Consider the following 23,971-nt stretch of genomic DNA (forward strand, 5'->3'; position numbering starts at 1 on the left):
GCAGTCATGTGTGTCATTGTCGATCAAGTTCCTGTGGTGTATTATTAGACATAAAAGGAATATGCTGAACTTATTTCATTATTTGATATTTCTATTTTTCGTCTAGATTCGTTGGTGAGTAATAGTAATTATCAAGAACTATGGACCAAGATCCCAATTAAATGGAGCGTCCGCGACCCGTCACGTCTGCTAACGGGAACGAGAAGCGTCCGTCGGGTACCAGCCGTCGTGTCCTGGCCTGCGCTCTGAGCTGGTAAGTGGCGGAGATATTATTACTGTCTTTTCTTCCCTCACTTACGTTTCATCCAGCATTTAATCATTACTATTGTGAGTGTGAGAACGCTACTTTCACATTTGGTCGTGGGAGTTGATCTAAGCTTGGTCGCCAGTTTGGCCACCGTCTGTCTAATCATTGTTGGTTCAGAAAATTGGCTATCCATGTGATTGGGCTTTGGTTACACAAACACTCCACTCTGTAGTCGATTGCCGAACTGCCTAGGTTGAGCCCAAGAATCAGTCACAACACCACATTTCTGTACCTTCTAGCCTTTACCTGATAGCCACACTCTCAAGGACTCTTAAACGAACCCTCTCCATTTTTTTTTTTTTTCCAATAATCCGTCCCTCTAGTTAATAATCAAGGAAGGATTTGTCTTCAGCCACCCGGATCTAATCCGCACCACTGTCGAACATGAGACAAGGGGTTCTAAATAATGACGTGTGTTGATAACGCCAGATCAGATGTACAGGAGGAAAAATAGTAAGAACTCACCCCTGACTCATTTGAATATTTTAGCAGGATATTGCATGATATTTCATGGTCGTTTGAAACGTCAAGCTCATGTTATTAAGGTAGGGATCAAGATAACATGGCACAAGGAAATTATAAAGGCAAAAAAGGCGCCATTGATATATATATATATATATATATATATATATATATATATATATATATATATATATATATATCTTGGGGAAGACTACCCAGGACTACAGAAGCCCGAAGTCTTATGATGTTAAACTGATAAGTGCCTTTACCAGTGGTTAGAATGTGGCTGTAAAGTCAGCCTAGTGCGAGAGCCTAGGTCTGTAGGACTATCTCTTATGGCAAATTAGATACACCAAGATGGTAAAAATGATAGAAATACGTCAGTTAGAGGACCAGTAACGGACACGAGCTGTAATGTTTTACACGTCCGTGTCCCATACTGCTTCTGGATCACAGACTGACTAACCAACCCTCAAGGTGAGCCATGGCTCGAAGGCCACCGGGGTCTCTATCAACTACAGACGCCATAAAACAGAATCAACGTGGCAAGCCGGTGTGTCTGTACTTATTTATCCTCGTCAGTCCCTAAAGCTCTGCAGGTTTTTATAAGCTTCTCTAGTACTCCGACGTAAAGAAATAAAAAATGGTGTTTGTGGGAGACTACATTAATTCTGCAAATCGGATAAGTATCTAGTAAATATGCCCAGTATGATACTTTTGGGTTTTACAGTCCATTCGTATTTTGTTTGTTGATGTACTCCAGTATATGTAACATACCCGAGTAATATGCATAACGGTGTATACCTTTCTGATTGAAGATTAAGCCGAAGTGGACACTGACTCAGCAGAACATATACCCGCCCAAAGATACGCAGTAACTCAGGTACGCCATTAGTTACGCACTGGACTTCGTCCCCGGCGCTGCCCACCGTGGGTAACTCAAGCCCGTTGGGTACGGGGTAGGGGCATTGTTTTTTGGGCTAGGGTGGGAGAATGGGGGGCCGGAGGCGTTTGGGTAGGTACAGGGAAGATGATAATCCCATTGTGATATGATAATTCCATTGTGATAACTAGGCTGTTAGTGTGGTCATATGAGTGTGGGGCTGGCGATAAAACACTTGTTGCATCATCAAAGTAACCATCAGGAGCCAGTCTTCATTACTGGATAGTGCTTTGATTATGATTATAGGTAGGTATTATCAAGGTTAGGACGAGGCTACAGAGGAGGTAAGCGCCTATGCAACTTGGGTGTACCTTTGCCTTGAAGGTTTATTATTATTATTATTATTATTGTTATTATTAGTATTATTATTATTATTATTATTATATTTTATTATTATTCAGTTATGAATATGACTTATTCTTTCAATAGAGGAAGGCAAGATCTACACGACAGTGAAGACTTGCTGACATTACATTAATGCGCTTCAAACGTTCCTCTATATGTTCCAGCTTTATCTCTCCTCTGTACACAATTTTATCATCCACATCGATTGACTGTAACCTAATCCAGTTTTCTTCATTCACTGTTCCCACACCTCCCTTCCACATCTAACCTCCTAACCAGACATTCTCATATGGTCTATGAGCCCATTTTGCTTCGTAATCTTCGTAATTCTTCACCCCAGTCTAGTCACTCCTGCTACGTATTTCCCCCCCTTATTTTCATTTTACTTTATTCAAACTTTAGGATACAGTTGAAGAGTCTCGAGCTTTAAGGAGCTCTCGAAGCTGTCTCTTTTCTTTCTTTTTCCTTCCCATTTCCGTACGCTGCTCACAAACCATGTAGCTTAAATGTCTATGATTTGCACTCCGTTTTCTGTTCTCTCTAGTGGAGCTCTGTCAACATTGCTCTCGGGGTTGATCTTAATCGGTGTTCCTTTGTTCGTGTATAATTTCTCTCTTTTATGCACACAACTTTTCCTGCATCATGTTGTGTAATGAGCGTCTCCTGGCTTTGCTGACTCAGCCGCCAACTCAACGTCAATGCATTATATCATTACCCACGCCCCGGGCAGAATCTTGGTGGTACGTATTTTTGTGTCTGTGTCTGTCTGTCTGTTTTTGTTACCGTAATAACTCTGTAATGGATGATTTCATTAGGTTCAGACTTTGTACAGCCGGTGCTTTGTGTGTAAGTCTGTGAGAACAAATGCCAGGATGCAGGTTTGGATCACAGTTAGAGCCGTAAACATAGAAGACTTAAGGTTATAGCATCGTCAGGTGACCTCGGGCTGGGGTTGTGGAGGTGCCACGATCATGAAAGTCTGGCGTTTCAGTGCAACATGACGGAATTGTGGGCGCGTTGTCACCCTTCTCTCTCTCTCTCTCTCTCTCTCTCTCTCTCTCTCTCTCTCTCTCTCTCTCTGACCTGGATGTAGGATGTGCCAAATGTATAAGCCGCGGCGGAAAACTTGGAAGTGAGAGAGGTGGAGTGCATAGAGAGGGTGGTAATCGCCGGGCAAGGGGAGGGAAAAGAGCCATATGCAAGTCGCTGATAAAACAAGGCTAGGGTAGATAGAGAATTCGTAAGTCTACTACTGTCCATCGTTAGAGAACCCATAACAGACCAACGCTCCCCACAACACGCCATCGGGTGTGATCTTCCAGAATTCTTCAGTCGTACACCAAACCTCACAGAACTTGTCTCCGCGTATTTTGAGCCCGGAGGCGACTCCAGGCCTTTGAAGCAGGATCGAAAGCAGGGCGGTCCTCTCGGATACATATCCCTCCACAAGGCATGGTCCACCTCCACGTGGGAAGATCATTTCGCATTGTATTTGTACGTTGCTGGACTTAACAGCTGATGGGAGTGTACCATTGTCACTCAATCAGGACTCGTGCTAACACCTCTAGAAATGAAGAAGTTTGATCAATGTTTGTCTAGGAGATATTAGCGAATACCCTTAATGTACGAAGTAGAGCCACAGAGCTTATGTAATGTAGTGTTTAGATCATCGTAAAAAATGAATCATCAGTTTACAGGGGCATTTCCATCACTCCGGACACACGGAGCAGTAATGACAATAATTCCTGTAATTCGCGTTAAAGCAAAAAATAGAAAAAAAAAAAATCTTACTTCACGCAAGCTTCGTCTTCTACGTTCTTGTTGCTTTTGGGAAGTGTCTTGATAACATCAGTTATGTTCAACTTTCAGGAACGTACATATATACGAAGTTTTTACTGCCGTCATTCTCTCCTGCCATGAATCTTTGGGGCTAGGTGTCTCTGGAAGCGAAATAGTCAAATGGATCAAGTTTTCTTTCATTATTTCAGTAATGTAGCTCTCAAGGGTGCATATTTTCATGTTAGATATAGATTGACGACTGTTTTTCATGTTAAATATGAATTGACAATTGTATTACGGTCATTTACAGTCATCAGGTACCCAGCCATAAGTTATTTTTTCTTATTTGTGGGAGAATGTGTCATTGTTCATGGCAGAATATATATGTCATTGTTGAAGATTGTCAATGGTGTGCGAGCTGCTGGCGACAAGGCAAGGTGTGTTCAGTTGACACAACACAGGGAAGGGTTTGCGGGGTGTGGTTATGTCTTGGGGGAGGTCGGTGTCTCTTGTGCCCGTTTACTTCCACAGACAACCCAGTTCTCCTCCTACCCTCCTTCCTCTTCACAAACTTTCTCTTGCTCCTCCTCCTGGTAGGTGGGTGGTAGACAGCCAACAAGAGGAGATATGTATATTACCGATACTGTCAGTGGCTGCCAGTTTTCACTCCTTTGGCCTAAGTAGCTATCATTTCTTTTACGCCTTACCCTCACATGGGCTGCTGCCTTCACTCCACAGGTACTCAGTGTCTCCATCTCACCGTGTGAGTGAGATCTTGTGAATGCATAACTTGCAAGACTCGTTCTTAATTCTAGGTTTTCCTGTGGTGAGCGCCAGGGGCTAGCCCGGTTTTTTTTTTTTTTTTTCTCAAAATCTCGTTCTGAGCACACGTTAAGCACATACAGCCACCCTATACCCACTCTCCCCCTCTTCCTTCTTCCTTCATCTCCTCCTCATCTTATTTCAGAGGTCTGACGTTTCTAGATGAGAGTCAGTCAGGAATGAACAGGCCACAGAATACGAAATCATCGAAGGATCTAGAAATAACCATCACTGGCCAAGCGGCCGGGCGTGCTCATGTAGCCCCCAGCATTAAAAGGAGGAAAATTTTGTACATACACATTCCTGACGTGAGACACAAGGCCATACACCCAACCGTCGTTTCCCGCCAGACTGCCAATTACTCACCCAACCGTCGTTTCCCGCCAGACTGCCAATTACACGTCGACCCAGGAGAGTTTGCAAGCGAGGGGTGTTCTTTCGCAACATGGGCAAATACAGTTTCTACTGTTTTAGCTCCACTCTGCACATATCATCATCATCTGTAAAGCAGCATATCCTGTCCCAACCGAAGCTGTTCGTGGCTCATATTGGATCACCTTGTGAGAAATTCTCGTTCCCAGTATTTATTTTGCGCACCTCCTAGTTGGAAGTATACTTCAGTTTTATGATATTAATTCTTACTGTACGTGTTCAGATGATCTGGCTTGCGCAGAATCGTTGGGCAGGTCGACACATCTCGTGGTTCACTGCGCAACCGTGATTCACAGTATGTTTGTTGGCCATCAGTTGGCGCATCTCTCCTGCGCAGCGTTCGAACCACGCAGTGTTTGCGGACCAATAAGCTTAGCCCGCCTTGCGCAGCTCATGGGTTCTCTCTGCGTAAGGTCATGGACTCTTGCGGAGCTTGTATTCAGAGCAGGTTCTAATTCACAATGCACAGGTAAATCAGAATTCACTCTTCGTAGTTCACAGGTCACCATGTATGGCACACAGTTCGCCCTGGCAAGTGTGCAGTCCCCCACGCCGTCCTTGGTCCGCTGTGGGTGTCATGGACCACTGCCCAGTCGATCGCACCCGAATGGGGCTGAGAATCACCTCGGTAAATTATTCGTGAAAGCGTTGCCTTAGCACACAATCGTTCGTTCAAAAAGTATTGTGATAGGTGAGCACGAGATCGTTTCACATGTTCTCTAGAATATGATGGAAGATAAGTTAAAATCAATTTCGTTACCATGTTAAATGATATGCTCCGGAAATTTCCTTGTATCAAATGTACCCTAAAATTGGCTGAATGTTGTATAACGCATCGCCACTGTCTTGAAGTGCAGTCTAATAATAGATTTACAGAGCTTTTTATCCCACACCTAAACTGTAAAGGGGTTAGAGAGTGTAACTCGGTAGTTTGAGTACCTTTACGAAGATCAGACCTCCTTATGCAGTGTATCTAGCTCGGGAAAAAAAAAAATTAATCTCTTGCACTGGCATCATGGGATAAAGCTCTTACCCCCGCAGGGCAACACTGATGGATCCACCGCTAGGGTTCTCCATAAGCTGTGGACCATGAACCATTAATGGTGCATGACCCATTTATCAGTGTCCTTAGGATAAGAATAGATCGATATTACCGTCATTACTATCTCCAGTAAGGGTTTGGGTTGTTTGATTTGTGCTTGACTGTAACTTCAGATTCGATGCAGAATTGGATATATGCTGAAGGTGGTCCACTTGTATTAAAAAGGTGAAGAAATGTTAACTAACGTTTGCCGTTTTTGTCTGGTATGATTTTCTTTTTACTGTTCACGGTATATAAATCCTTATTGTGGACGGAAAATGAGGTTTGTGAGTGTTTCTCCGTGTCAATCAAAAAAAAAGTTAGGGATATGAAATTTAACTTCTTTTTATGTTATCAGAATTAATCTCCTCAGATACAGAGATTCGACATTTGGTAAGATGATCAGCCAAGTCATTAACCTGACGCTTAAGAGGCAGATAATATCCTAGATTTTGATATCCAAGAGGTAAGCAGCAGAAAAGAATTTATGCTTTAATATCCAAAGTTTAAGTGGCAGAAAAAGGCCAGCCTTTCATACCCAGAGGTCAAGTACCATGTATGATTTTGTATAGACTTTAGTAATCGAGGGTTAATTGGCAGATAAAATGTTAGGCCTTCATACCTTAAAGGTTAAGTGGCAGATGAAAGGCTAGGCTTTTATATCCAAAAGTTAAATGGTACCTAAAAAGCCAAGCTTTCACACTCAAAGGTTAGGTAACTGATAGAGGGTTAGGCTTTCGTACCCAAATATCCTACCGTCGTGCCTGAAACCTTTGTGTGTTTATACCGGCAATGTTTAAGGGCTTAGGGAGTGTTGTTTGTAGTAACGTCGCTCAGGTTGCAGCTCTTATGCTTTTGAGGGATTCACGTGGCAGGTCTGTTGTGCTGGACTGATATAGTTTCACCTCGCCAGAGGTGGCCCACCAGGAGGAAGTCTCGGACCGACGTAACTCAGCCAGGTAGAGCACTTCCGACGTCCCACCACATTACTCTGCCACGGACAATGAAAACATTAATAACAATAACAGCAGCGACAAAAGGTAGCGGAACGATAATATGAAAATGGAGGATAAACCTTCGTCGTTTTGATAACACCATTTCCTCAACATGTCACGAACTGGAAGCTCACTTTCCGACTGCAAGCCAGAAGCCTCGCACGAAACTTTAAATCACTCGGGGGAAAATTCCGTCTCTGCCTGGTGCTCGAACTTGAGAAATGTCAAAATTTCCATGCATCATCACCGTCCAGCCTAGCGGACATTGGGCCTCACCAAAGCTTATAACGCAGGCTTCCGGTATCCAGTCATTATTCTTGGAAAACCGGACTCTACAGCGTTGCTCCTCTCACTGTTACAAATGATGAATGGATCGGTATAGCATTATCTACATTTAGATATTCGTGTGGAAGTGGTTGACTTCGCTAGACTCTAAGAAGATCCTATGATTTACGCGTTCTTCGAAGGAATAGTAACTTTTCTGCAACTGGTCAGCTACAACAGACTGTTCGTGTGGAATGTGTAGTATTTCCCGTGTAGAATGTCGTTGTGTTGGAATTAATGATGTATTCCCTCCGACAGGAGAGATCCCTCTGCAAAAGCCATCCATATTCCATACACATTATTCATACACATTGGAAAGTGATGTTTATTGTATCTAATATTTGTCAACATTCATATGATCACGAAATTTGAAAACAGAATAAAGTGTAAAGATACATCTGACCACGTACATACTCTTACCATATATATATATATATATATATATATATATATATATATATATATATATATATATATATATATATATATATTCCTATGAGTCTACGGGGAAAATGAAACACGATAAGTTCCCAAGTGCACTTTCGTGTAATAATCACTTTGGTAGACACAGAGAAAAACAGAACGAAGAGACGTAGCTAGGACGCCATTTGGTAAACATGCCATTGTCCAAAGTAAACGCATGTTTTCCGTGGCTACACGATGGTCTTTCCTGGGTACATGGTTTTCATTGCTGGTGACTCGGCTGGACGTTAAAGTTTGGCCCCTTTAATTTCAAAATCGCGTGACGGCCCAGCAGCGGCCTGTGGGCTGGACGGCGATGAAACGACTTCCTGGACGCCCACAAGGCCACAAACTCACACACACACACACACACACACACACACACACACACACACGTCTCCTCCCAGCTATCATCCCGGATGCTACATCCCATTCCAGGGCCGACCGTTCCATCCCAGAGCCATTGCCCCGTCCCAGAACTACTACTACTCCGCCACCCTATCTTAGAACCGCCACCCTATCCCAGAATTGTCACCCCCTTCCCCAGTGGCGTCATGGGCTTCTGCTTGCGCTAATGCCCGAGAGAAGGCTTAGAAAGCCCTGTGAAAATATATAGTGAACCTCTGACTGTTATTCTTGGCTGCCCTCAAACAACAAAGATTCTGAACGCGAGAAAAGAGCTTGATCATCCTGGTAACAACTAGAATCATCTTTTTTTTTTTTTATTGGGATCCGGGTGCTCAGGGAAACACATCCCAAACCAGGTAGAGAAACCTCGCAGGCCTTCTCCTCAAGTGGAAGACATTCATCCAGATGGTTTAACCACAACTGTTGATAGACTTAGAATATATGGTATTCATGAACTTGATACCATGAGAAGCAACAATCTCGCCATTCTTCCCCAAGGGCAGGAGATGATTTATATAGCCATTCCTACATTCCTCTCACAACCTCTACTCAGGACACAGCCTGAGTTGGTGTTAAGAGTGAATAATGACACTCGTTACCAAGTTGAAACCATGACCGCTGACTATGGTCTCCCACAAGTTATATGTACAGATGGTTTCCTACGACAAACTACTATTGCTGCCGGCATTGCTATTGTAACACGTACTCACGGTTTTTACGATAACCTGGGACTCCAAGGTCGATGACTAGGCTTCCACCCTCCATACTAAAGTGTTTGCTATCTTTATGGCCTTTTGATATATGTTGAAAGCCTTAAGTGTGATAGTCTTCACCATTAACTGTGTTAAACCCGCTTTACTGTGACTGCAATATGCTTGAATTTATCCCAGAGTGAAGAATTCTGTCCTTTATTATATAGGATTTAGAGTTATAATGACTAGATTTTTCTCTTTTCTTGTGAGAGAATAAATTTTGATTCTTAAGAATCCGGGAGTGTGGGCTCTTGGCAAACACTCGAGAGCTGGTGTCAACAGGACGTCTTGCAACCAGTGTGGAAGCGGTGCACCCAGTTGTTGGTCTCTCTCTCTCTCTCTCTCTCTCTCTCTCTCTCTCTCTCTCTCTCTCTCTCTCTCTCTCTCTCTCTCACCCAAGGGTCCGTGCCTTCATGCCTGAAGAGGTCAGTGACTCACGGCTGCACCAAAATTCATTTCTCGATCATTATTGTGTTGCTCTTTAAAAATACCTCCGGTAATTCATTCAGCTACCATAGTGGTGTGCTTCGCACGCACCTTGCCCTGGTACCTTTCGTCTTCACTGTAAACAGAATGTTACATGTACCGCAGAGGAGTTAGAGGTGAAGCCCATGCATTCACAGCATCCCCCCCAGTCCTGGATAACAGAGGTGTGCACTCTGCACCGTGCTGTTTATTATGGTACTTGAGGGTTAGTATGGTACTTGTACCCTCAGATGTACCACATCACGCTGGCCCCCTCCACTTCGCCCCCAACACCAACTACTCAGCGCGTTGTTGCAACAGCTGTTCAACCATTAGCATATAAGTCTGTGTCTTGTTTGAATTATCACTCTCCCAGGTGAAGTGACCTTGGCTAACCCGGAACTAGAGTGTTACGCAGTTTGCTGTATTCACGTCGGAGCGGATGGCTACTTCTGATAGCGGGATAGAAGGTCGCTAAGTAATGAAGTGAGTAGTTGTAGAAAACCTATGAAGTTGGACTCAATGACTATGGTGGAGTAGGTGATTATTTTGTTACTGGAGGGATTATGTGTTTCTAACCTGAAGAACAAATGGCCGGCAATCGTTTGCATCGCAGAAACGTACGTACTATCACCCAAAAAAGTATCTGACAAATATTCTTGATAGCAAGGGAGATCGGACGTAAGTTTTTGGGAAATGGTAGAGGAACAGGCGTGAAATGGTCGCCCTGCATGCCACAATGGTTGCTATGAAGTATAAACGACAATGCCTGCTTGATTTTTATGTTTATATTAACTGGGAATGACAGTGTAAAGACATTATCCATGTCAGACATATACGGTCAACAGTATGTGCATAGTGATGCTCAGTTGTTCCATTGAGTAACATGAACAAGGAGTAAGTGCGTATGTTGACAAGTCTCCTTAGGTAACATGTGGTACTCGTACATTATACATCAAGGTAGTACTATAACAGTGAGTAAGGTAAAGAGTGATGGCATCTCACGTTTATTATATTAGAATTTAGTATACCCAACACCTTCCCGCGTCCGGACGTCTTTTTCAAGCGTCGAGGCATGCATGGATATTGCCACTAGGATGTCGTCAGCTGTTGTACACCTCTGGGTTTACGAAAAGTGTTCCCATGCCTGCAAGGCATTACCAATGACCTTAGCGTGACTACGATGGAAGTTGTGTGGAGAGACTTTATTCACGACAGTCAGATATGTCGGACCGATAAGGGGTTCTCAGGTCGGGATTCAGGTGTGTGTGGGTGTGTGTGGCAACACTGTGATTCCCGACAGATGTGGATGTGGCTGTTATCATGGAGGAGATTAAAAAAGAAAAAAAGAAAAGATGCCGGCTCCGGAAAGAGCATTGCCCTCACAGAGGTGAACAGGCCCACACCTGCGAGCTGGCCTGTTAACAGCACCTGCGTGTATCCATCCAAACAATCCTGTAGTCATACGTCCGTTCCTCCTAATAGCCACAACATGTTGAGCGTCCAATCTGTAATTAAAGACGTGTTAAACGGTCGGTAACAGTTCTCGATCATGGCGCAAACCATCGAATCACGTACGAAGTAGCAAACTGCATTATGCTTGGACAGACTAAAACCTGATGGCTAAAAGATGGATGTTGTAGAAATATCAAATTTGTATAAAGCAGCAGAAACAAAGGAAAAAGTCTTTCAAGGAGAAATATACATAATACCGTTAATTACGGTAACGTAGGAGTTAAAAACAACCACAGTAATTCGTATGATGACAGCGATAAACATGATGCACTGCTGACGACGTAATATGTCACACTATGAGGCTAGTATACTAGCACTTATATAAAAGCTATATACAATAAACGGGGAGGTATAGAAACTGATATGGTTTCACTGATGTGCTGTTCTGGGAACCTCGGTCGTGTTCTGGTGTTGTGCAGCGAGGGTGACCACCACTGTGCTGCCAGTGTCTTCCTACCGACGTATCCACAACCCCCTCAATATTGTAAGACTTGCCAGTATGCCTGGCAGTATCTCCCTGGTTATAATACCTCATTGTAAAGGGCAATAATTTCCTATGTCGTCTCCAAGGTGAATGACATGATCATGACATGGTGGTCTCGAAATCAACTCAACTGTGAAGTGTTAACGAGCCTAGCGAAGCTCCAGCAGACATCTTACCTGAAAAAGGATTACTCAAACTGTCCTACTATAATATAATAAGGACGTATTTCCGTTGTTGAGGCACAGGAGACTGTGATTGTAATAAAAGTTACCACGTTTGATCATTGAAGACATTTTTTTTACGAATGTGATATTATTGAAATATCTTGTACTGTTTCATTATTCTGGGTGTCTGTTATGTTACAGACGAGAACATTACTGCACACTGTTCGGTTACTATATAGAGTATGTACGAACAGCGCTTAGGTTTCTAAGTACCAACGTGACTATTCAAGTCGTTCGGTGACACTTGCGTTTCACGTAGTAGAATTTCAGGTATGGTGCGTACTACGATGTCATGTGTAACTATATGTTTGTCGATTAGTTATTATAAACTACCATTGTTATAAGCAGTAGGCTACTGGTTAGACTACCAGATGTAGCTAGCGGATGTGTGGCAACTGCTGTTCACTTCTTGCCCGTCATTCCTGGGCTAAAATTTTCCTGGTTTGATCTACGCTGTTCCATTGTTGGTCAACAGTGTACCAATAGCGCCACAAGAGTTGACCTGTCAGTTGTTTACACTTATCCCTGCAATAAACTTGCCAATATAAAGCTCCACAAACGAGGAATTTTTAGACCGAGGAACAGAATTAATGTACAGTTAATTTTTTCAATGTTTTTCATTGACTTTGATATATATCTTCAGGGGGAAAGCATGTGTTGTTTAAAACAACAATGTGCACAATGCTTAAAGGAGAGTCAGACCACATCTAGTTCGTGGCTCTCTTTAATGGGACTTATTAGATGGCTTTTTACAATTCAGGTAAGCCTAAACCATGATTTTTCGTGAAACGTAACCATTATTTGGTTATTCGAAGACCTGACTTCGTCTTATTTTCTGTATCGTTTTGATTTTCATGAATTATTTGGGCTTTATACGTAGCTTGACTTCCATTTTCTTGATGTAAAGGGTTTCTGTTGTAAACTGAGGAACTTTTTATGTTAGCTGAGGCAGAACAGACAACTGAATGCCTCTAAGGCTCAGTCCGCTGTTCTTAACGCTACCTCGTTAACGCGGAAAATGGCGAAATATATATATATATATATATATATATATATATATATATATATATATATATATATATAAAACCCGAGCCTGAGCCAGGTACCCGTTTTATCGACTGGCCCCATAGGGTAGGATGAACAGCTGGGTTGACTGTGAACTGACTGCCGCAACCAGGATTCGAACGTATGCGCTTGACCCTGTATTATTATTATTATTATTATTATTATTATTTTAATACATGTTCGCTATTTCCCGCGTTAGTGAGGTAGTGTTAAGAACAGAGGACTGAGCCTTAGAGCGAATATCCTCACTTGGCCTCTTCTCTATTCCAACATTATTATTTCATGTAAAGTGTACTCAGAATTTGTACTTTCACCCGCTCTTCTTCTTCTTGGCAATAGGTAAGTCTTGTAGTGCCTGCCTTGATGTAGATCTTGACATTATCATTCTCCTTCTCTGATTGTTGGAAAAGTGATTTGCGCTAATGACTTCAGATTTACAGTGTTAGTAGGTCGGCGACTGTCGAAGCACTCGCATCTCAACCCTTCAGTCGCCAGTTCGAACCCGGTCGCCTTTTATCAGCACAGATGAGAATCAGTCATTAACTTTACACAGGTGAGAGTCAAACCATTAGCTTCACACGGGTGAGAGTCAGACCATTAGCTTCACACGGGTGAGAATCTTCCATTAGCTTCACACGGGTGAGAGTCAAACCATTAAGTTCACACGGGTGAGAATCATTCATTAACTTCACACGGGTGAGAATCATTCATTAGCTTCACACGGGTGAGAGTCATCCATTAGCTTCACACGGGTGCGACTCAGCACTCACCTTCTGCCAACTGAGGTCCAGCCTTCAGCTACATGATGCCAGCTGTGACCACAGCTACACACGGCCCACACTCAAGCAATGAGTGTCACTCTGGGAAGACCCCAGTCTAGTGTCACTACAAGTTATGTATAGCCACCCCACTGGCCTGAGGTTTCCAATAATCTACAAGTGGCCGACCCAAGATTAAGACTTGAGACTTCGCTGCCTCCCAGATGCGGTTCATAACTTCGTCAAGGTGGCAGCGAAAGTCAAGTTTTATTCTCGGTCAGCCACTTGTGGATTATTAAAAGCTGCAGGCCCGGGAGGTCGAAACTTTTTTGAGTGAGTGTACACACGCACCGCTAATTGTAGGATGGCCTAATCACTGTCGTCTTATAGTGAGGGATATGTCAGCAGTTGTCAGGAGTGGAATTTATTGCAGTGTGTTGTGAGTGTCCGATTCATTCCACTGTGTTGTTTGCGTCCAGTTTCTCTCGGTGGGTTATGAGTGTCTGGGTCTTTAATAAAGCGTTTCGGGCGTCCGGTTTCTCCCGTTGAGTTGTGAGTGCTTGATTTCTTTTTCACTTGTGAGTGTGCGTTTTCTTTCGTTACGTTTTCAGTGCACGGTACCTCCCTCTACATTGAGAGTCTCCTGTTTCACCCACTGCTTGTGAGTTTTTGGTTTCTCTCACACTTGTGATTGTCCGGTTTCTCTCGCTACGTTGTGAGGGATCGGTTTCTCCCACTTATGAGGATCCAGTTTCTTCCACATCGTTGTGAATGTCGGTTTTTTTCACACTACTTGAGTCCGGTTTCTCCCATTCTGTTGTGATATAGTCGCGTTTCTCCCATTGCATTTTCTTTGTCGGGTTTCTACCTCTGGGCTTTGAGACCCTGACTGGTTGGCCTCTCCACCATTCCCACCGCCACCACCACCACCACCACACTTACACACTTGGTCTCTCCACCACTTCCCACCCTCTGCCTCCTCTCTTACTCCATCACTCACCCTCCTCCCTCATCGTTCTCTCCCCTCCAGAGAACACTTACCTCTCCCCAGACCAGTGATGCCCACGACGATAGACTTATCAGACGGTGGCTTACGAGTTGAGGGGCGTTCAATGTTGGCTGAGACTCTGGTTTGGTGCAGCAGTTGCTGAAGACCGATGGCGATGGTGTGTGGGAAGGAAGGGGTGGTCGTGCAGTGCTGGGGAGGGAGTATAGAAGGGGATGAGGCCTTCCTGGCCTCAGCCTCCGCACTCAGCAGGACCAGGCGCTCCGGGAAATTCACAAGTAAACACAATCTCATCCTTGATCAACCTCAAGCCAACTCCTGCGGCCGGATGCACGATTTACACCAGCGTGTGTAAAGACCTCATCCTCTCTCTCTCTCTCTCTCTCTCTCTCTCTCTCTCTCTCTCTCTCTCTCTCTCTCTCTCTCTCTCTCTCTCTCTCTCACCAGCAGATCTCAGTGGACAGAGCGGGGGGCTATAACAGAGCCTGCGCTGGGGAAAAATACGATGAACTGAGCACAGGAATTATAGTAACCCAAAATCATTCTGGTAATGAGTCAAAAGCTCATAAGGGAACCCCAGAGGTATATATATCTCTGTAAGTCATCATCAACAGATTTGATGCTGATGATGAAGGTGTGGCAACAGAATTCACGAAAACATTCATAACCGCATTCAAGAGCACCCCTTGAAGAAAAATGAAACTACAGCCAAGATCAGGAAAGAGGAATAACTAACTGGCTGACTCAGAACAAAGAACCACAGGCTTAGCTCAACACTCTTAACAATTGCCTCTCAGTTGCAGTTGATTTGCCGATACTTCAAGCGGCCACCTAGGAAAACAAGAACACAGCCTCGGGGATTAAATAGATACAACACAAATTAGGATCCTACCTTCTTAATGACTTAAGTGGTCTCTTAATATCTACAAGATTACTTTCCCCGAGGTTTCAAAGATGCAAGACTGTTAACAGTGACACCAAAAAGTACGATTACCAGAAACAGACACAAAGCATTACCAAACCCATATCCTTCCTAAAAGTTCCAGGAAAACTTTTTTCTAGAATAATAAACCTCAGCTTAAGTGGACACTTTCAAAACAACAACCATCTCTTACCTAAAGCAATACGGTACTGCCCCTTGGCCAGCAGCAGGCTGCAGCACTACCCTTGGCCAGAAGCAAGCAGGCTGCATCATTTAGGGAGTCCTTCGGCTGAAACCATACAGTCCAGCCAGATATTATACAGAAATGGGGAGGGGGTCAAAATGATCATAAGTTCAGCACAGAAGAGCTTAAGATGAATTTGGGGCTGGTTGCCTCTACGCTTTGGATGTGTGTCTTATGTTTGTGGTTGCGAATGACAACCACGTCGGGAGGATATGGTTGGATACCATATGGGGTATGGCTGCTGGACATAAGAGGTCTTAAATGTGGTATGGCTACGTCGGGGAAGGTGGAGTCATGCGAGCAATAACATGTTTTCCGTCTGGGGTTGTGGTAAGACTTTTGAGGTAGGGATAAGGTCATCTGTCATCATGTACCCCTTGGACCCGACGTTAGGATCCTTGGACACTACGGTACGACCTTTGAGTACGATGGTACGACCCTTGGACGTTACGACCCTTGGACACGACGGTACGACCCTTAGACACGATGATACGACCCTTGACCTGACCCTTCAGGGTCATCGCTGTGTGACCTGTGCCCCGACCAATGTAGATAACAGGGTGTTAGACACAATGCTAGATGATCATTTACAAGCTTAACCACATCCCGTCTCACCCTCTGTCCCCACCTGCCATGGAGAATGAGCACCCAGTGGTTAGCCATACTAACACGCCCTCAACACCACACTGGCCTCCGGTGATATGATGAATGCCATCAACAGAAATCAAGAACGAAAGCCTTGTTCACTAACGCTTGACCTCCCTTAAACTCAGGAAGCCAGGAATGTCCCCCTGGGTGAGTACATCAGGCACACGAACCGACCATTAGTCAGGCAATCAACGTTACCTGTTAAGCCGTTTTTCCAGTGCCGTGCACAACACGTAGGTTTACATGCGGCATTTTACACTAACGCTGTCGTAACTGTGCAAATTGTAGACATTAGTCTTGCACGGTGTATTTCTTCAGCTTGTAAAACGTAGTGCGGATATGGCGAACATCGTCAACTAGGGAGAAAGAGAAAGGCGGAAAAATGTCACGGTGGCTTTCAAGAGGGAAGTGTTGTGTCATCATCTGGTATGTATGTTCCTCTAGCAATACACGAACTAAGCCCCACTTCGTTCTTTTAGTAATTTACGTTTAAAACTCCAATAACCTCTTTTAGGAATTTATCTATAAAACTTCTGTAGTAGTTTATATACTTTCCTATAGTACTTTATCTAGAAAACTATAGCACGTTCTGTCAGTAATTTACATACATAACTCCAGGATATTTCTTTAACTGATTCACGTGTATGACTTCATTCCTTTAGTAATTTACGAGAAAAACATTACTTACATTCTTTAGCATATTCTCTTTAAAACTCCATTTCATTGCTTAAGTAATTTACGTATAAAACTCCAGCACGCTCCTTTCGTAGTGTACTTCTCTTAGCTTACCCATAAAACTCGTAAACATATTTTGTAGAGCATAAGAGAATTCCGTGGCGCACACATTGTTTACGTCCAACAGTAGGATATCCTGTAAACAGAAGCAGGGAATGAGGATGCGCAGTTCCGCGGCCGAATGGTTTGAGAAGTGCCTTGTGATGGAGGGAATGCGGGAGAGAGGCAGTTGAGGAGAAAGGGGAAGAATGAGTGAGAGTTTAAAAAAAAAAAAGAGAGAGAAATGATATGGGGGTTGCACGCACGCACAAGTGTATATTCAGCATGTAAATCCGCAAACAGAAAATCTTTTAAACAAAGATGAATGGGACAAAAATGAAAGTGACAAAGAACTTTGAAGTGAGCGTGTGAGGCAGAAGGGGCTAGACAAGGGAAGAGACCTGGCCAGATGAAATGTGAAATGTTAAAAGATAAAAGTGAGAAGAATGGGCTGGGGGAGAGAGAGAGAGAGAGAGAGAGAGAGAGAGAGAGAGAGAGAGAGGGGGGGGGTTACGGGGATGGTTTTGCACCATGGGGACGGAGGCGGCACTGAGGGAGGGTGGGGAGAGGGAGTGTTGCAAAGGCGAGGGATGAGGTGTTGGGGTGTGGGAGCTGGTATGGAAGAGGAGACGTGGCACGGGAGGACGCGACACACATCCCTCACCCTCAGCGCGTTGACTTCAAGTCTCCACACTGAAAGCATCAGAGTGTAGATCACCTTTTGTGGCAACTACCTGAAACCTGCATGTGAGAAGACCAGTGTCATGGTACCACAGACTGTTGGGGAATAATGATGGGTGACTGGGCATCTACCTGTACTGAATTGCTGACCATACACGTCGCTCTTCGGCTCCCTGGAAGAACCACAGACAATTTAATGCTACCTGTACTGAATTGCTGGCTATACACGTCGCTCTTCGGCTCGCTGAAAGAACCACAGACAATTTAATGATCTCCGATTCCCTTATCCTGACTGTGGATACTAGGCAGACATTTACGAAAAATGTTTGCCTCTGAAGCCAGATCTAGACACGAGCACACACATCACTGGAAATGAAAATCAAGGGGTCTGTTTTGTGGATTTCCTCTCACATTTTGTGGATTCCTTCTCATATAGATCTCTGAGGGCGTAAAAGTTAAGACCCTACGCTAACATTAGGTGAAGGGGGGTACTGGGTTGTTGTGGAACATGTTGAAAATCTGCGGCCATGAAAGAACCATCATTTAATTCAAGAAAGTAGACGAGTGCAAAACATCCGTTTTCCATCATGATAGAAAATGTATCAAAGTAATTCGTGTGTTGTTGATACTTTGACAAGATCGGTAGACCACAAGATGTTATTACGTCTCCACAGATGATAGTCTTTGTATGCTCATAGCGCGTTAACTTACCTGGAAATGTTGGTCACAAGAATTGTAAAGTGTGTGGGTAATGATATGGACACGTGTCAAGCTTGGATGGCGAGAAAATGTATCCTATTTAGAAGTAAGTCTTACAAAGATATGCAAGAGATGGAGGGCTACTAAGATAACATGAAATTTTGAGCTTGCATGTTGTGGATCATTTTTGCATCTAATAGACAAGCCTCTTATATGCTAAAAGAAAATGCAAGCGTAATCAATATCTAATGTTACGATTATGTGATCACAGGAGTGCGGCAAAGACCTTTTTTTACATGGAATGCTAATGCGTCACTGTTCACGTGATACGCTTGGCTGGCGCGAGAAATTAGCCAACGATCCAGTGGTTACAGGAGGAACAAAGAGGTGACAAAACCAACAGCTTAAAACACATAGAAACAAATTCTTGCAAGAGTGAAGATAATCTCAACAACCAGTGCTCCAGTGACGTCTTATCTTGCACGCGCTATTCTTGGCCAAACCTCAACACACACACACACACACACACACACACACATTGTTCTGTGACGTTACGGCAGCCATGTGCTATTCCGAGTGTAACGGCCACGAACTTCTAGAACTCTGAGGCTGTGGGAGAGGTGGACGTTACCAGCCTTGCTTCCGTTCACAGGTATGGGTACCTCAGCACTCTGTGGCGTCTTTGTGCCATACACCGTTCTTGGCCTCACGTTCGACATAGTTTTGTGACGTCGCGGTCGCCACACTTGCTGGACCTGAATGTAAATACACTTCAGACATGGCGGACTCTTCCTGTTTTCTTGTTTTTTCCCAGAATTCCCCGTTATACGGATAATAACACCCGTCTAATCTGGCGACTCTTGAACTCATTGCCATCACTATGTGTTCTTCGTGGGACAAACTTCACCCAATACATTCTTTTTCTTTTTTTTTTTTTAACACTAATTGACTAGATAGAGACAGAAAATATACACCATTCATGGCTATCTCGGATGAAATCAGAGTTTGAGATGAACATATATGGAAAAAAAAATCATATTGTACAAAGAGAGAAAGACGAATGAAGTAGAGTAAGAAATATATGGGAGATGATTTAATGACATTGTTAACGTACTTACACGTGGTTTCATTTGATGAAAAAAAAATCTGTACATTAGGTTAGACTTGCCTCGAGCGCAGTGCCCAACGATTCCTGACATATATCACTGAGTCACACTGCTAACAGCCTGATTGACAAACGAGTTAAAGCAAACAAACCCCAGACTCTCGAAATAAAAGATCTAATATTAGCCCGACGTTAAACATAGAGTGCTGTAGTTTCAGTTAACTTGTATTCACATCATCACGAGCCTGTATAGTTTATCACGATCTAATTTCATATCAAGAAATTCCCAGAGAATACTATCTGTACCTTAGAAGATATATAAATGAATAGGAAGCACTGTGGTAACCTAAGCTTAAACCAACATCGTCTGCAAACAGTGGAAAGGCATGTCTTCATCACAGACGAAGATGACGCACAGAAACTTTAAGAAAGTGAGTCATCAGAAGGTGGGTGGAATCATTAGCTAACATTACCCTCGATCCAGACGTGGGATGGGGGTGTAAGGTGTTGAAATTATTGTAGTTCATATGTGACAAGCTCAAAGAAACATAGCCTCTGATGAAATAACTAAACTCCATGATTATTTTTTTTTTGTCCCCATTTTTACATGTAATCCGAATATTAAACGAATATTTCATACCCACCCCCCCCCCCCGACTACATACCATAACCCCTACCTGCACATTCACGTTACACTCCTCCCTATATCCTTCACGTTACACCCCTTGCCTACTCACTCACGCCACACCCCTGGCCCCTCACGCCCCAACATCCTGGGCGTCACTTAATACTCACCAGAGCACAAATTTTCCGACTTTCGCCCGTGTGGTCGTGAGTCACGGCTGCCAACTGCGCCGCGCTGCATCTCGCCTCGCATACCAACCACCACTGCCGTCTATATAGCAGTTGGTTATCTTACAATTTGATAATTTGTTGGCTTACTCTTGGATATTCTCGATGGCTCAGTGATCATAATGTAAAAAGCTTTTATGATTTTGCCCCGACGTAGGTAAGCTAAGTGGTTTTAATCCTACACCAATTATATATGATTACAGAAGATACAGTTGTAATAATTATTTCACACTGACATTCTGACATTCAAATATGAACAGTAAACGAAAACAGGATATGCAGACACATATACACACAAACCCTAAAGATAGACAGAGGATGGGCCTCCGTGGAGGAAGCCCTTGATGCTAATGGCATCGGGCAGGAATTAATCTCTGGGGTTCTTTGTATCGCCATAGCACCACCTTCAGTAAAACTGGGAAGAAGACAAACTGTCCACTGGCAAATATTAGAATCGCATTCACGTATCTGGGATAAGGATATCTGCAGCACTCGAATGTGCTTATGTAGTTACGTTAAAGAAAGACTAGGCTCAAAGAACTCGTCAAGAAGGTGCTCAGGAAGGTAAGAAGAATTGGACGGTACCAGAAGGAAGAATGATGAATAATGGAAGCTGAGAGGCTACAGATTTGTTCATCATGGAAGAAAGAAGAGTAAAGGGTGACTTTATCACAATCTTTAAGTTTTTAAGTCAGTATGTTGGTGTCACGTGTATATACGTATATCAGAAAGATGCGAAGATAGACCCAGAGAACATAGCCTGAAATAAAGTAAGAGCCTTGTTAGAAGGGATGTTAGATATATACTTTTATACCATAAGAGTTGTGGCGGGATGGACAGTAGAATTGTGTAATATGTGAAATGCTGAGAGCCAAGTATGACCAGCTACAGTATATTGACAAAGAGTTCAGAAGATGGGTTCCCCTACGCTTTAGGAACTCCCTTCCTGTATACCATGCAAATAGTTAATTACACATAGCAAGAGATGGGGGCTCTACGAGTTTAGAATAACTCCCTTCCTGTGCCGTGCAATTAAGTAATAATCCCCTACTCCACAAATACGTATCTCCACCCCACCCCACCCCCGTGTGAGCGAGGTGCCGCGAGGAAAAGACGAAAAACGGCCTCATCCACATCGAAACCACCTATCCATAACCAAACCCCACACACCGTTCTGTGGATTCCCCAAACCACTTCATATATATATATATATATATATATATATATATATATATATATATATATATATATATATTCTTATGAGTCCACGGGGAAAAATGAAACACGAAAAGTTACCAAACTTTTCTTGTTTCATTTTCCCCGTGGACTCATAGGAACATCTTGATCACGCGCAAAATTGTGATCCTTTCCAATATATATATATATATATATATATATATATATATATATATATATATATATATATATATATATATATATATGTGTGTGTGTGTGTGTGTGTGTGTGTATACTTTCATGAGCAGATCTGGTGATGGCCTTGCTATTAACAAAGGTTGGTTTCAATTCGGAGATCAACGTTGCAGTGTATCACGACTAGGGAGCTTCCTCACTTTGCTCGGTGTTGTCGGTTGTGTTGTTTTGAGTGTTAGGAATCCCTGCAGCACGCATTCAGTTCCGTTGTAAAGCATCGAGGCATGTAACTCCATAGACGGTGAATATTAGCGAGGAAATGATACACCAGTTGGGTATTTTGATCGTGGTCGCTGAATTAAGTCACTGTGAAAGAACCCTAAGGTTCGTTAGAGACGGTAACGCCGCGGTAGGATGGCCGCCAAGCATGACACACACTAGTGCAAGCGGTAGAAGTATATTGTAAAAGTGTCCACGATTTAACAGCAGACTCATGTTAAGGGAAAATTTCGTAATGAGGCAGGTACCTCCAGCATTAAAAACTTTCGAAAGCGCTTCCTGCCATTTTCTCCCACCACCTACCTCCGTACCGTACGTACGTACGTACGTCAAGTAGTCTTTCATAAACATTTCACAACGGATGAAAAAAATATGCTGCCTTGGCAGACGGTCCCATAAGACGAACATTGGACATTTTATAAAGATCTTGCCTACCGAGCCAGACCCAGGGTGGATGAAAAAGGTTTACATCATATGTTTTTAGCCATGGATTAAGAAAAAAGGTCAACATGTTTGTATTTACGAATACAAAAAAGGTTAGAACTTATGTTGGTATACAGGAATAAATCAGGTTTACAGCATATGTTGGTGTCAGTAGATAAATTGGATGAATAGAAAATATGCTGGCTTGGATGAATATTTTTTGTACAACACGTTGGTATCCAAGGATTGAAAAAGTCTATATTTGTATCCATGGGTAAGATGAAGTTTTACAACTCATATATGATAATCCCTCTATCTAACACTGTGGAAATGTTTCGAGGAAAAAAAAAAACTGATAGATACATCGGCTGTCAGATGAACGTAGGTTGAGTCGAGCCCTCTTTCGTGATGAACGTCAGACAAACATAACGTTCATGGAATAACCGACCTTATGTGGCCAGCTTAAGTTCCAGGGTTCGGGAAAACACTGTAGCAGTAGGTTTGGTCGTGTTATCCTTAGATTGAAAAACATCGTTTTTTTTTTTTCTCTATTTGGAAAAGGAAATGTCATGACAGTCATTAAAGTGGGGTAGGATAGACTGGTAGACTGGCCGAAGTACTGTAGTATATATATATATATATATATATATATATATATATATATATATATATATATATATATATATATATATATATATATATATATATGTGTGTGTGTGTGTGTGTGTGTGTATTGGAAAGGATCGCAGTTTTGCGCGGGATCAAGTGTATATATGATACTAATTCACATTATGTTTATATTCCATTCGTATTAGCTTCATTTTACGGAAATCGTATTGGTAAATTATCTAACCTTAATTCGTTATCATTATATGATAACGACGTTATCCTCATGATTTATTTAATGTCAGAGTGAACATGATTATTTGACTTGTTCTCAGAGTAAGGACGAATAAGGTGCAGGGCAATTCCACAACCCAGTGTGACTGTTTGAACGCAAAAGTTCCTGTTGGGGTTATAGGGTTTGTCATTCCCTTGGGTTAGGTCCATAAGCACAACGGCACAACCCTTGTGAGAATGATGGCCTGGCCTTGGCCAAGGTCACTAGTGACTGACTCCATGCTCAAGTTTCGTATCGTCGCATTCAGTGGGGTTTAAAGCAAAGAAAAAAAAAAAGCTTTGCATGTGATTCTGTCCTGTGGTTGTGATTATTGCTTGAAAAAAAAAAAAACCCTGCTGTTATATAGAAGGCAGTGGTAGCGGTATTGGTGGTGGTCAAGGGTAGGTTGTATGGGTACTGGTAGAGGTTGTGATGGCTAGTTGTTGCCTTGATGCGAGTGGAGG

At 43.0% G+C, this 23,971-nt stretch overlaps 1 protein-coding gene across 4 annotated transcripts in view; it reads left to right on the forward strand.

Annotated features, from left to right (window-relative positions):
• The window catches only part of Ipk1 (Inositol phosphate kinase 1), a 100,854-nt gene that overhangs the window by 33,214 nt on the left and 43,669 nt on the right, over positions 1–23,971 (forward strand). For all 4 annotated transcript variants that reach the window (XM_071675617.1, XM_071675616.1, XM_071675618.1 and 1 more), the window contains one exon: positions 107–253. In XM_071675617.1, coding sequence (XP_071531718.1) covers positions 107–249 — 143 coding nt within the window. In that variant the 3' untranslated portion in view covers positions 250–253. The remainder of the gene's footprint in view (positions 1–106; positions 254–23,971) is intronic.

The sequence above is a fragment of the Panulirus ornatus genome, chromosome 21 (genome assembly GCF_036320965.1).
Source record: "Panulirus ornatus isolate Po-2019 chromosome 21, ASM3632096v1, whole genome shotgun sequence".
Classification (NCBI taxonomy): Eukaryota; Metazoa; Arthropoda; class Malacostraca; order Decapoda; family Palinuridae; genus Panulirus; species Panulirus ornatus.